Source organism: Phascolarctos cinereus, unplaced genomic scaffold (assembly GCF_003287225.1).
Source record: "Phascolarctos cinereus isolate Bilbo 61053 unplaced genomic scaffold, phaCin_HiC Scaffold_3;HRSCAF=262, whole genome shotgun sequence".
Classification (NCBI taxonomy): domain Eukaryota; kingdom Metazoa; phylum Chordata; class Mammalia; order Diprotodontia; family Phascolarctidae; genus Phascolarctos; species Phascolarctos cinereus.
Window position 1 is genome coordinate 248160306 of NW_027555736.1, and position 13402 is coordinate 248173707.

Genomic DNA, 13402 nt, shown 5'->3' on the forward strand with positions numbered 1-13402 from the left:
CTATTTCTACCAAATATTTAAAGAACAATTAATTCCAATATTATATGAACTATTTAAAAATAGGTAAAGGAGTCTCATCAGATTCCTTCTAAATATAGTTTTGATACTGAAACATAGAAGAGCAATAACAGAGACAGAAAATTGTAGACCAATTTCCCTAATGCAAAATTTTAAATAAGATTATAGCAACATATCACAGAGATCATAAACTGTGACTATACTGGATTTATACCAAGAATGTCAGGCTGGTTCAACATTAAACATAACTGACCATATCAAAAACAATAAAAATCATGTTATATCATCAGATGCAGAAAAGACTTTTGACAAAATACAATACCCATTTCTACTAAAAAACACTGGAAAACATGTGAATAAATGGAACTTATCTTAAAATAATAACTAGTTATCTATCTAAAGCCAAGAGTAAGCATTGTTTGTAATGGGGATAAATTAGAAGTCTTTCCAGTAAGATCAGGGGCGAAGCAAGGATGCCCGTTATCACCATTATCATTAAGTATTGTACTAGAAATGCTATCCATAGCAATAAAACAAGAAATAGAAATTGAAGGAAAGAGCATGTACAACAAGAAAACAAAACTATCCCTTTTGCAGATGATATGATGGTATATTTAGGGAGCACTAGAGAGTCAACTAAAAAACTAGTTAAAGCAATTATAAACTTTAGCAAAGTTGTGGCATATAAGCTAAACCCACGTAAAGCATTTCTATATATTACCAACAAACCCAACAGGAAGAGATAGAAAGAGAAATCCCATTAAAATAACTATTGACATTACAAGATACTTGGGATTCTACTTGCCAAGACACAGACAGGAACTAATGAAAACAATTACAAAATACTCTTTACATATATAAAAACAAATCTAAATAATTGGAGAAATATTAATTGTTCATGGGTGGGGTGAGCCAATATGATAAAAATGACAATATTACCTAAATTAATTTACTTATTCAATGCCATACCAATCATGCTACTGAAGGACTACCTTAAAGAGGTAGAAAAAAATAACAGAATTCATCTAGAGGAACAAAAGGTCCAGGCTATCAAGGGAATCAATGAAAAAAAAATGTGAAGAAAGGCAGCCTAGCAGTACCATATCCCAAATAATCACCAAAACAGTTTGGTATTGGGTAAGAAATAGAGTGGCTGGTCAGTGAACTAGATTAGGTACATAAGATATGGAAGCAAATGAGCACAGTAGCCTAGAATTTGAGAAACCCAAAGATCCCAGCTATTGGGGTAAAAATTCACTATTTGACAAAATCTTCTGGAAAAATTGGAAAGTAGTCTGGTAAAATTAGGCATAAAACAATATCTCAAACCATATGCTAAGATAAGTTCAAAATGGGTACATGATTTAGACAAAAAGGGTGATATCATAAGCAAATTGGAAGAACATCAAAGAAATTGTCAATGCCGTGGATAGGGGAAGAGTTCGTGACTGAACAAGAGATAGAGATGTTCATGGGAGATAAAAGGAACAATTTTGATTACATAAAATTGAAAGATTTTGCAAAAACAAAACCAATGCAACCAAAATTAGATGAAAAGTAGAAAACTAGAGAGGGGGAGGAGAGTTTGCATCAAGTTTTTCTGATAAGGGTCTTATTTCTCAAATACATAACTGAGCCAAATTTATAAAAATTGGAGCCATTCCCCAGTTGATAAATGGTCAAGGATATGAACAGGCAGTTTTTTTCTTTAATTATTTAATTAATTTTTAGTTTTCAGCATTCACTTTTATAAGATTTTGAGTTCTAAATTTTTCCCCTTCCTCTCCTTCCCTCTCTTCAAGACAGCATACAACCTGATATAGTGAACAGGCAGTTTTTAGAAAAAGAAATTAAAGCTATTAATAGTCATATAAAAATGCTCTAAATCACTATTGATTAGAGAAATGCAAATTAAAACAACTCTGAGGTACCACCTCATACCCATCAGATTAGCTAAAATGACAGAATAGGAAAATGACCAACGCTGGAGGGGAGGTAGGAAATAAGTTCACTAATACACTGTTGGTGGAGCTATGGAATAGTCCAAGCATGCTGGAGAACAATTTGGAAATATTTCCAAAGTGTTATTTAACTCCGAATACCCTTTGAGTCAGCAATATACCACTGTGTCCCAAGGAGATCAGAGAATAAAGAAATGTACCCAAATATACAAAAATATTTATAGTAGCCCTTTTTGTAGTGGTGAAGAATTGGAAACTTGAGGCTTGTCCATCAATTAAGGAATGGCTGAACAAGTTATGATATATGATTGTGATAAAATACTGTTGTGCTGTAAGAAACAATGGAGGGGATGGTTTCAGAAAAGCCTAGGAAGACTTATATGAACTGATGTGAAGTGAAATGAGCAGAACCAGAAAAACAATCTACATAGTGATAGCAATATTATAAAGACGAGTAACTGGGAAAGACTTAGTAACTCATTAACTCAGATCAATACAGTGATCCACCACAATTTCAAATGACTCATGATGGAAGATACTATCCCCTCCAGATAAAGGACTAGTGGTCTCAGAGTGCTAGTTGAAGTATATTTTTTCCTTTATTTTTCTTGGTTTTGTTTTTTGGTGTGTTTTTTTTTTTTTGGTTTGGGTAGGGGTGCAGGGGGAATATGGCTAATGTAGAAATATGTTTTGCATGACTTCATATATATAATGGGCATCATATTTCTTACCTTCTCAGTGGACAAGGGACAGTTGGGAAAAGGGAGAAAATTTGAACTGAAAATATAATTTAAATTAAAAAAAGAAAATGTTTAGAACTCCACTGTAAAATTCACACCTCCTAAACGATCCATCATTTCATTGTGACAATTTTATAGAGACCCACTCTCTAAAAATCTGTAATTTTTCTGGGTTTTTTTCTGGCACTGTTTTAGTGGAATCATAAGGATATAAAGGCAAAGAAAATGCCCTATTAATAAGGAAAACTTTATCAGCTGATGGGCAATACCCTACACTAGGGATGATATAAGCATAGTATTTGCTTATAGAGACTACTTCTGTGATTAAGGGAGCTAAAAAGCCTCAGCCTCCACAACATTATAATGACTTCAATAAACTTAAACATATTCAGACTTTAACACCTAATTCATTCCCAAGATTAGGTGGTGTTAAGTATGTATCTAAGTTTGACTACAAAGGCCAGCTATGACTGTGGCACATTATTAATTTTTAGGGGCTGCTGAATAAACTGGGCATACTACCCCTACCTCCATCTTACTACCTCTTGTTAGGGTCTGGCCTTTAATTGCTAGGACTTTTCTAACATTAAGTCAAAATGCTTTACCGATAAGATTCAACAAATATACTAGGTACCTGCTATGTACAAGGGAGGAAGAGAGGGAATCAGTATTTATTAAGTGAGAGTTGCGCCTGACACCGTGCCATGAGCTTTACAGACGTTATCTCATTTGGTCACAAGGCACTGTACTAAAAGTGGAGGATATAAAGATATAGACAGAATAGTCCACACTCACTCAAGGAGCTTATGTTCTTGGGGAGATGAAGTGGAGAATATGACACGTGCACAGATAAGTAAATAAGTAATTTAAAGAAGGAGAGATTGATTGAGAATCAAGGAGAGGCTTGGGGGGATCAAGGAAAGGCTTCACAGATGAAATGGCGCCCAGGATAAGCCTTGAGAAAAGAAAAGGATTGTGAGAGGCAGAAATGAAGAGATTCCAGACATGGGAGACTGCAGGAAGGGATGAAGAGGTGAATTAGAATGCTCAGTTCAAGGAATAACAAGTAGTCCAGCTTTGCTAGATCATCAAATACATGAAAAGAAGTCATATGAAATAACTTTCAAAAGGCAAGTTGGAACCGACTCATCTAAAGCTTTGAATGTCAGGCTGAGACATATTTCATAACGGAAGCAATGAGGAGGACCTGGAGGTTTTTGAGCAAGGGAGCAACGGTGTTTGGAAGCAGGGAAAGCACTGAGGAGACCCTCTTGAGAGAGCACCCTGGGGGCCTTGAGTAGGATGGTGGATACAAGAGATGTGGTAGAGATAAAATCAATAAGTGACAGCAACTGATTGTTTGTGGAGGATCAGGAAGAGACAAGAGTCAGGGAGGACAAAGATTATGAACCTGGGTGACTTAGAGAATGAAAGCTCATTACCATGACTGGGACCATATGCTATCATTGAATATGCACACTGGGGGCAGAGAGGCTTAGATGTTAGGTTTGCCTTTGAGATTGGGGATAGTAAATCATATGTTTTGGCCATGTTCCAATCTAATACCGGTCTATATTCAACCTGGCTATTTAACAGGGATGTTCTGAGGGCAAGAAATCTGAGGGATTTAATAGATCCTGTCTCTAAAGCATTTATTCTCCTTGGGGGGGAAAAGATTATTATGTAAATTCAACATATTATTACATGTAAAAACTTATTATGAGAAATTCTACAGTTCCACTAAGTTGTTTTATCCCTGAATCTTTTTGCCCAAATCTCCCCCATCCTTAAAAAACTTTCACTTGACCCTGTCATCCCTTCAAATTTATCATCCTATATTTTCTGGCAAACTTATTTTTTTAAAAACCCTCTATTTTAAAAGCCCTCTCTACTCACTTCTTATCCCCTTGCAGTATGGTTTCTGCTACTCAACTGAAACCATTCCCTCCAGAGTTACCAACAATCCCTTACTTGCTACCCAGCGTCTTTTTCCCAGGTTTCATCCTTCTTGACTGCTCTGTAGCACTTGACACTGTTGACCATTCCATCCTCCAAGATACTCTCCGTCCCCTGTCCCTGCCTCCTCCTGCTCCCGGCTCCAGGTTTTCATGATACTGCTTTCTCTTGCTTCTCTTCCTACCTGTCCAACCATTCATTCTCAATCTCATTTACTGGGTCATCATCCATGTTCCCCTTCCTTTATGTGAATGGACCCCAGGGCTTTCTCAACCTTGGAGTCCCCTGTATCAGTGAAATCACGAGTTCAGGTCCTAACCCAATCCTTTTTTCCTTCTCACAATCTAAGTTCCAACCCCACTGGCTAATGTACTATAACCATACATAGTACTTCATCTTCTTTTGTACCTTTGTATAGGATTTCCCCAAAGGTGTTCTCCCTTATCACGTCTACCTCCTGAACCTGTCTTCCTTCAACATTCATCCCAAAGGTCACTTCCTACATAAGGCCCTTCCTGAACCCCATAGCTTTCGGTACTCTCCCAAACTCCCAAATTACTTTGTATTTCCTTAGCATAAATTCTGTACTGACTTATTTCTAAAACAGGGTGTTTATTTCGGAATATGGGCAGAGGAAGCTCAGGGCTTATTCAATTACATGTGTCTATCAGAGAAGAATGGATATACTTAAGACAACTGCACCCTTCAAGAAAACATTATCATAAGAGATTAATTGGTGGGGTTTTGTCTTTTTTTCGGGGGGGTGGTTGTAGTTGCTGAATCCTGAAGATGACCTCTTACCAGGAAAGATTCGAGACAGCAATCGTTCAACTCTCCTAGCAACAATTCAGGAACACGGCTACCCAACCATCAACTTGGGAATTGTAGGAGACAAGTAAGTATTGAATGTTAATTTGACAAGTAAACATTGTGCAAATATGGCTCTTTAGAAAGTTAGTGGAGTTTGACCCAAAGAGGTAAGAAAAAGAAAATTTTTAAATGTTTTAATTTATGTCTGTCTTTGGGAGCCAGAGGGTTATACAGATACTGATATCCTGTAGGGATTTTTTCTTCTCAGGAAGTGGCTATTGAAGCAAAAAAAGGAAAATTCTGCATTGCTGTGAGTTTTCTCATTATAGAAATCTTTATGTTATGGTGTTGGCTTTCTCCTCCTACTCCTAACATCAGTTAATGTTTTTGCAACTCATTCCTGTTGCTTACTGCAGTAAGGGCTAGGGAGATCACAGGTGAGTAAAGTAGGAAGGATGTCAGTACTAGCACTCATAGACCCCTTCCAATTCTGATTTTTTTAAATTTGAATGCATAATCCCTAAGCATTCCAGTTCTTTCAGTGCTGACTTTTGAGTCCATGAAACATGCATCTACCTTGACACCTAAAAAACTGCTCATTTCTTTTCTGTCATTTCACTCTTTACAGTCACCTTGTCTCCACATTTTTTTCAATCTCTTCTATAATAATCTCTAAGATTATTTCTGGTGGAGGTCATTTCCTTTGACAATTTTTGACCTTTGAAAACCTTTGACATTTGTTTTGACTTCGATGTTTAACCTACAACTGGTCTGTAGCTGAGTTCCTAGCACAGAGTCTTGTACTTAGATATGGGCCTGATTGGTATCACTGTGTTCCATCCGCATGAACTATATAATCTTAACCCTAACCAGCTGTTATACAAGTGAGTGAAAAGAACCAATTACAGAAAAACAGAATTTGTGTGAATTTTGAGTTGGCCAGCAACCAATCTTTCTTTCACACAGGTTTCCAGCCCTTGAAAACTATACTAATGCAAACAACTCCAAGAAAGATAAAATCAGGTGCTAAGAAGAGGAAGAAAAGTTTCTGAGGCACAAAGGCATGAAATCCTGAAATACATAGCCATGAAATAGGGAAAATAAGGCAGTCAGGTTAATTTGAGTCTTTCCTAACCAACAACTAACTACTTCAGACCTCACAGGCTTCCTTGTTTCCTAGTCTCAAACACAACAATGAGTTCTATAAGTACCTTGACAATAGACTTTCTCTAAGTAATGAGACATATGCCTCCTTACTCTTTTTGTCTCATTGCTTTGTCTTCCAAAACACTGTTAATCACTTGCCATACCGCCATTTAAAAAAAAAACAAACAGCCAATAGCTCTGATTTTAAATGAATGGTCACCATTGAAAAAACTCTTATTGGCATTGGTGCTCCATTTTCTGAAGCCAGTACAGTGGATGTATTCACGTTTCACAGCCAATAATGTTCATGTAGTGCTCTGAAGAGTATTCTCTGGCATCTCTTTGGGATTATACATAGTAGGGGCCAGCAGGGAAATCAGGTTAAAAAATAAAATCAGAAACAACTCCCAGTCTCCAATGGTAAACTTACTTTTTGCTGTCAGTACCTCACATCGGAATGAGTCATTATAAAAAGTTGGAGTATCTGCACATTCTCATTCTTGAAAAGCCCTAAAATGAACTAAGAAATAACTAGATTAAAATGTAGAGGTGAAAGTGAATCCACCCAGTAACAAGAGGAAAAGCATTTATGAGTGTTCTAACGGGAATCTGCATAGGGAATTTAGATTAAATTCTTCTTGTTTCTGTTGCTAAAGTCATTTGGTATTCTAGGAAAGTTGCCTCCCCCCTCATTTTTAGCTACCTTTGCAGTTGTATGCTAATGAGAACAAAAACATTACATAGAAGCTACCATATAAAAACCACTAGGGAAAACCTGAAGGGATCTGGGACAAAGTCTACACTGTATGCAAAATGAGAGGAGATAATAGTCTCTAAGTACTCACCAGCTTTACCCAGCTGTGGCCAAGAGAGATAAAAAAGAAATAGCAATCTTAAATAAATTTAAACAACTCTGTTTTTTCAAACCTGGAGAGGTTATATTCTTTAACCTACACCCAAAGAAGTGTCTAGTCTTCAACCCACATCCCAAGAATTATAAGATCAAACGAGATAATATATGTACATTCTTTGCAAATCTTAAAGGTTTATATAAATGCTAGCTATTGTTAATATCTTAGAGTAGGAAGGAATTTTTAAGATGATATAGTCCAACCCCTACCAATCCAATTTTAAAAAATCCACGTGCAATATCCCTGATGGACGGTCATACATGTCTTCTTGAACACAGTTAGTGACTAAAGATTCACCGTCTCAGAAAGTTACCTGTTGTGTTTTCTACGACTCTAATTGCTAGAAAAAAAAATTCTTATGTTTAACCAAAATTTGCCTCTCCATAATTTGCATACATTGATCCTAGATCTTGGTTGCTTTTTTTTTTTCACTGTAGGAGTCCTTCACTAATTCATGTATAACTTATGATCCAAGATGACTCCCTATGATCGAATTTTGTATTGGAAAGATCTCTAAACGGGGGGGGGAGGTCTAGAAACCTGAATTTGCATCCCACTTCCAGCAAGTACTGAGGCTGTCACCTTGGGCAAGTCATTTCTATTCCCTAAAGCCTCTTAACTTATCTACAAAGTTGTACAGTTAAACCACATAACCTATAAGATATCTTCCAGTTCTAAATTCCTGTAATTCCTCTTTTACTACCATGTCTGTACAAAACCCATCTGCTTTGTGTTGTATAAATGCAGTTTATTTTTCCTTTATCTATATACTCAGCAGTTGTCCTTATTAGACTTTAAACTTCTCCAACCTATGAGTAATATTGCTAAGGTAGTTAGTAAAGTACTACCTACTCCTACCAAATTGATACTATCAGCAGGTTTAATACATGCCTTCAAACCCTGCTTATAGGTAACTCATTTTCAGTTTACACAAAAACTTTATAAATGTGCACACAAAATTTTAACAATTATAATCTTAGTGTACACAGAAAAATGTATTACACATAGGCACTTAATTCACATTTATGAGCTTTAAAGATGCTTTCCTCACAATAGTTATGAGATAGAAAGTTAAAATTATATTATTCCCATTTTATACATGGAAACTGAGACAGAAACTAACTGACTTGTTTCAGTAGTAAATGTTAGAGGCAAGAATTGAACTCGGATCTTACGATTCTACAGTTTTCCATGGTATTGTACTACCTCTCTGTATTCATAAATAATTTTTGAGAGGGATTATTTGCTACAAACATTTGTACTCTGTACAAAATTGAGTGCTTTATGTAATCTAGCAAAATTAGGGGGGATTTTATTAGCAAAGAAACTATGGGTGCCCTGGTTTCTGTTGGAGTCAGCTCAGCCTGCTTTGTTGAGCTAGACCACATGCAGTCATAATATTATGTCAGAGGGGATATGATGAAAATAAATGTGAAGTGCTTTCAGATAAAAACCTCACACTAGGAATTCGTATACTACAATTCACCCCGTCCTCATTCTTCATCACCATCAACTTGACTATATTTCCTATGCCTTCCTTTTCTTTAGCTGATATTGTTGTCAAAAGGATACATTTAGGGGAGGGATGAAGCTGATGAGTTTGGTTTTAAACAGTTAGGGACTCCCAGGTGCTCTGTGAAAGGATGTTCAGTAGCCAATTGGGAATGCAAAACTAGGGCTTTGGAGAGGTCAGGGTGAAAACTATACATTGAGGAAATTATAGTAAATGGGGGGGGATGTACGATCACGAACGGAAGCAAGCATAGAGTGGAGAGAGAAGAGGACCCGAGACAGAATCTTCCCCTTTAGTTGGTAGAAGGAATACTAGGAAAAGGAACAGTTAAGGAGAGTGCAGTGCTAGAGAAGCTAAGGAAGAAGAGTTTCAATAAGGAAAGGGGAGCCACTAGTATCGGGTAGCAAGGGGGCACAATGGATAGAGCACTGGGCTTAGCATCAGGAAGATGAATCTTCCTGAGTTCAAATTTGGCCTCAGATACTGCCTCGCTGTGTGACCTTGGGCAACTCACTTAACCCTGTTTGCCTCAGTTTCCTCCTCTGTAAAATGATCTGGAGAAGGAAATAGCAAACCACTTCAGTATCTTTGCCAAAAAAAAACCCAACAAAACAGATGGGGTCAGAAGTGTCTGACACGACTGAAACAACTCGACAGCAACAGCAACCGATAGTTTCAGATACACATGATGAGAGAGGATGAAATCTCGGCGAAGGCTCGTGGAGCTCGCAACTGGAAAGCCAGGGGTGATTTTTAAGAGCACGGTTGTGGCAGGGAGGTAGACACCCTCCTTCCCGCTTGCCCTGTCTATGTGCAACTGTGTGAAATACACTCACATGCTCTATTGGCAAAGCTCTGCTATTATGATTTCCCCTAAAATCTCCACATTTTATGAGCAATAGATAAGTTAACATTTATTAAGCACCTGCTATGTGTCTGGCACTGTACTAGTTAAGAAGGATTCCAAGACAAAAATCAAACCATGTCTAACCTGCGGGACCTATCACAACCAATGAGCTTAAGCTCAACAACCATTTCCAAAATCTTCTAAAATATTTTACTAAGATTTTTTTAAATTTATTTTTGCTATATTATGCAGAATTTAAGAAGGTGCTGTGGCCACCTTCGAGGATGAGTCTTAAGTTTCATGAGTTAGCTAGCTGGATAACCAGGCCTCTCTTCTTCAAATACAGCCACAACTTGCATTCATTTGGCAAGAACTACACTATAGGAACCTCCTTTCTTGACTTTGCAAATGCCCTTGCAGTTCTGTGTAGCCTAAGTAAATCATTTCTCACCAGTTGTGTCAAACAACAAAATCACATCTTTGAAGTATCAAACTAATCTAGATAGCTATAATCAATCAAGCAAGCATTATTAAGCACCTAGTAAGTGCATGAGCACTGATCTTTTTACCTTTGACTCCATTTAATGAATTTTCAGGGAAATGTGAAAGCATGAGGGAAAAGATAGAGTAGAAACCTGAGAGGTTTCCTGGCTGACAGGAACAATATGAAAGAGAAAATGAGAAGTCAGAGGGCAATTTTTTTTTACCTTTTATCTCTTTTTAATCTGCTCAGAAGAAGTTTTGTTCACTTTTTTTGTATTCTTTTTTAAAATATAAATTTATTTATTTTTAGTTTTCAATATTTACTTTCACAAGATTTTGAGTTCCAAATTTTCACCCCATCTCCCCCCTCCCCCCATCCCAAGATGGCATGCATTTTGCATATCCCTTCCCCTAGTCTGTCCTCTCTTCTATCTCTCCCCCCTTCTCTTATCCCCTTCCCCTTCTATTTTCCTGTAGGGCAGGATAGATTTCTGTACCCCAGTTCCTGTATTTCTTATTTCCCAATAGCATGTGAAAACTTTTTTTTTAAACATGTTTTTAAAACTTTAGGTTTCAAATTTTCTCTCTTCCTCCCTCCCCACCCACCCTTATTGAAAAGGCAAGCAACTCAGTATAGGTTGTACATGTGCAGTTATGCAAAACACTTCCATAGTAGACATGTTGTGAAAAACTAACTCTATTTCCCTTAATCCTATCCTGCCCTCCCATTTATTCTATTCTTTCTTTTGACCCTGTTCCTCCTCAGAAGTATTTGCTTCTGATTACCCCCTTTCCCAGTCTGTCCTCCTCTCTGTCATCCCCCTGCTCTCTTGTGCCCTTCCCCTCCTATTTTCCTGTAGGGTATGACAGATTTCCATACCCAACTGAGTGTGTATGTTATTCCCTCCGTAAGCCTATGAGAATAAGATTCACTCATTCCCTCTCGCCTTCCCCCGTTTCCCCTCCACTGTAAGAGACTTTTCTGGGTTTTTTTGTGAAATAATTTACCCCATTCTACCTCTCCCTTTCTTCTTCTCCGAGTATAATTCTCTCTCATCCCTTAATTTTATTCTCCAGATATGACCCCTTAATCTTCAACTCACCCTGTGTCCTCTATCTATCTATATATACATAACGTGTAATTTTTTTCCTCCAACTAGAGGGCAATTTTTTTTGGAACTGAATCCCCCTTCAGAAAAATCCTACATATCATAGACTCACTTTTGTTACACAGGATTTCATTATTCAGGTTTGATTCTATTCTTTGTTAGCCAGGACTTCCTCACATCTAGAGTACAATATGTTCATATTCAGATGTTTTCATAACTTAAATACTCCAAGAGTCAAAAACAAGAGTGATCAATGATTAAATTTCATAGTGTATTTTGATGTTAACTTTTCTTGATTGTATCTTTGAAAATGGATAAAAATCAACTCTTTGACCATGTCATGTAACAGTTTCCTAAAAATGCAAGATTCTGGTTACTAGTATTTTATGGCATTTGTGTGTTTCATTGATATTTTTCTGTAGTGTGTAAAATCAGGGAGGCACCTTCCATTCCAGGCCATAGGGAAGTAGGTCCTTCAGAAAGCCAGTATCTGCAAGGCAATTCTTTCTGCACATCCTGGGCTGTTTTAGGTGCTATTTTTCCTCTCTCACTAGAAAAACTAAATTGACTTTGGCAAGTCATACTTGCTGACCTTTTTTTTAATGAACTATTTCCTCTTCAGTTAGGAAAAAACAGCAGAGGGAATTGTTGCCTCAAAAAGATATATGCTGTTGAATGAATTTATAAAGCACTGGGGCTGGGCTTTCTGACTGGCTCTTTTACAAAGTACTATCAATGGGATCACTTAAAGACTGGGTAAGAGCGCTTCCAGTATAAATCGTCACTGACCTTGTTTTGTGACGTCTATTGTCATGATTTCTTATAGGGCTTAGGAGCCCACAAAAAAGCCCCAGCACCTCACTGCATGCAGAAGTTTCTTAGGACAGTGATCTTAGAATGGGGCTAAATAAAGTTTAATTTGAGAGCTTAGAATTTTTAAAAATCACTAAATGAGTCAGGCCAGTTGTGTGTGATCATAGGTTTAGGACTGGAGGGGAGCTTGGAGGTCATCTGATCCAATACCTTTGTTTGCTGAACCACTCTCTCCCATTAAAGGATTCTTAGCTTTTCATCATAGATGCAGACTGGATTCAGTCCTAGAAGAGTCTAGCCCCTAAAAAAAGACATCAGGCTGTTTGTCTTAAAATCTCGGGCTCTTTATACTCCTTTCATGGAGCCCTGAGGAAAATCACTTAGAGTTTAGGTTTGGTTCATGTCTAAAAATCTATATGGAGTGGAAAGATAACTCCATATACCATATATATCAGGCATAGGACAAGTATTTATATCCACTATCACAAAAAAAAAGCCTAAAAAACACTGACAAGAAGGTACAATGACAAAGACCTAAACATTACACAATAGCATATTATACTCTCCTGAGATGTTGGTGCTTAAATTGATATGTTTATGATACTATTAACTTGGTATTTCACCTTTGTCTTGCCAATGCACTGTCCAGACAGCACCTTAAGGTAACTATCTTCTGGCAAACTCCCCTCTGTCATCTTTTTTTCCAAGAAGTACCATAGGGTGCTCCTCTTAAAGTACAGCTGACATTGACTCAGAATTCCCAAGACAGCCACCCAAAAAATTCTCTCTCTCATAATTGTTTCATGGTCACTAGGAAAGAAACACAAAAAAGAAAAGCAGCCAGAGGCTCAGGCTTAGGTTCACCTGTGCATCACATATATGCAGAACTGCCGTTAGCTCCCTCCTTATTCTTCCCTAAAAGTCCTAGAGAGACAGAGACAGAAACAGTTACATGCCAAACAGTCCAGAGAGAGGAACAGTCACTCCTTTTTTTTTATTATAATTTTTATATTTTTTAAAAATAACATGTAAAAACAAATTTTAGCTTTCTTTTTTTAAAAACTGAGTTCTAAATTCCCTCCTTCCTTCTTCCCT

General features: G+C 37.3%; 1 protein-coding gene across 18 annotated transcripts in view; it reads left to right on the forward strand.

Annotated features, from left to right (window-relative positions):
• GPHN (gephyrin) overlaps positions 1-13402 on the forward strand; it is a 789636-nt gene that overhangs the window by 711690 nt on the left and 64544 nt on the right. For all 18 annotated transcript variants that reach the window (XM_021004811.2, XM_021004814.2, XM_021004816.2 and 15 more), the window contains one exon: positions 5449-5570. In XM_021004811.2, the coding sequence (XP_020860470.1) occupies positions 5449-5570 (122 nt within the window). The remainder of the gene's footprint in view (positions 1-5448; positions 5571-13402) is intronic.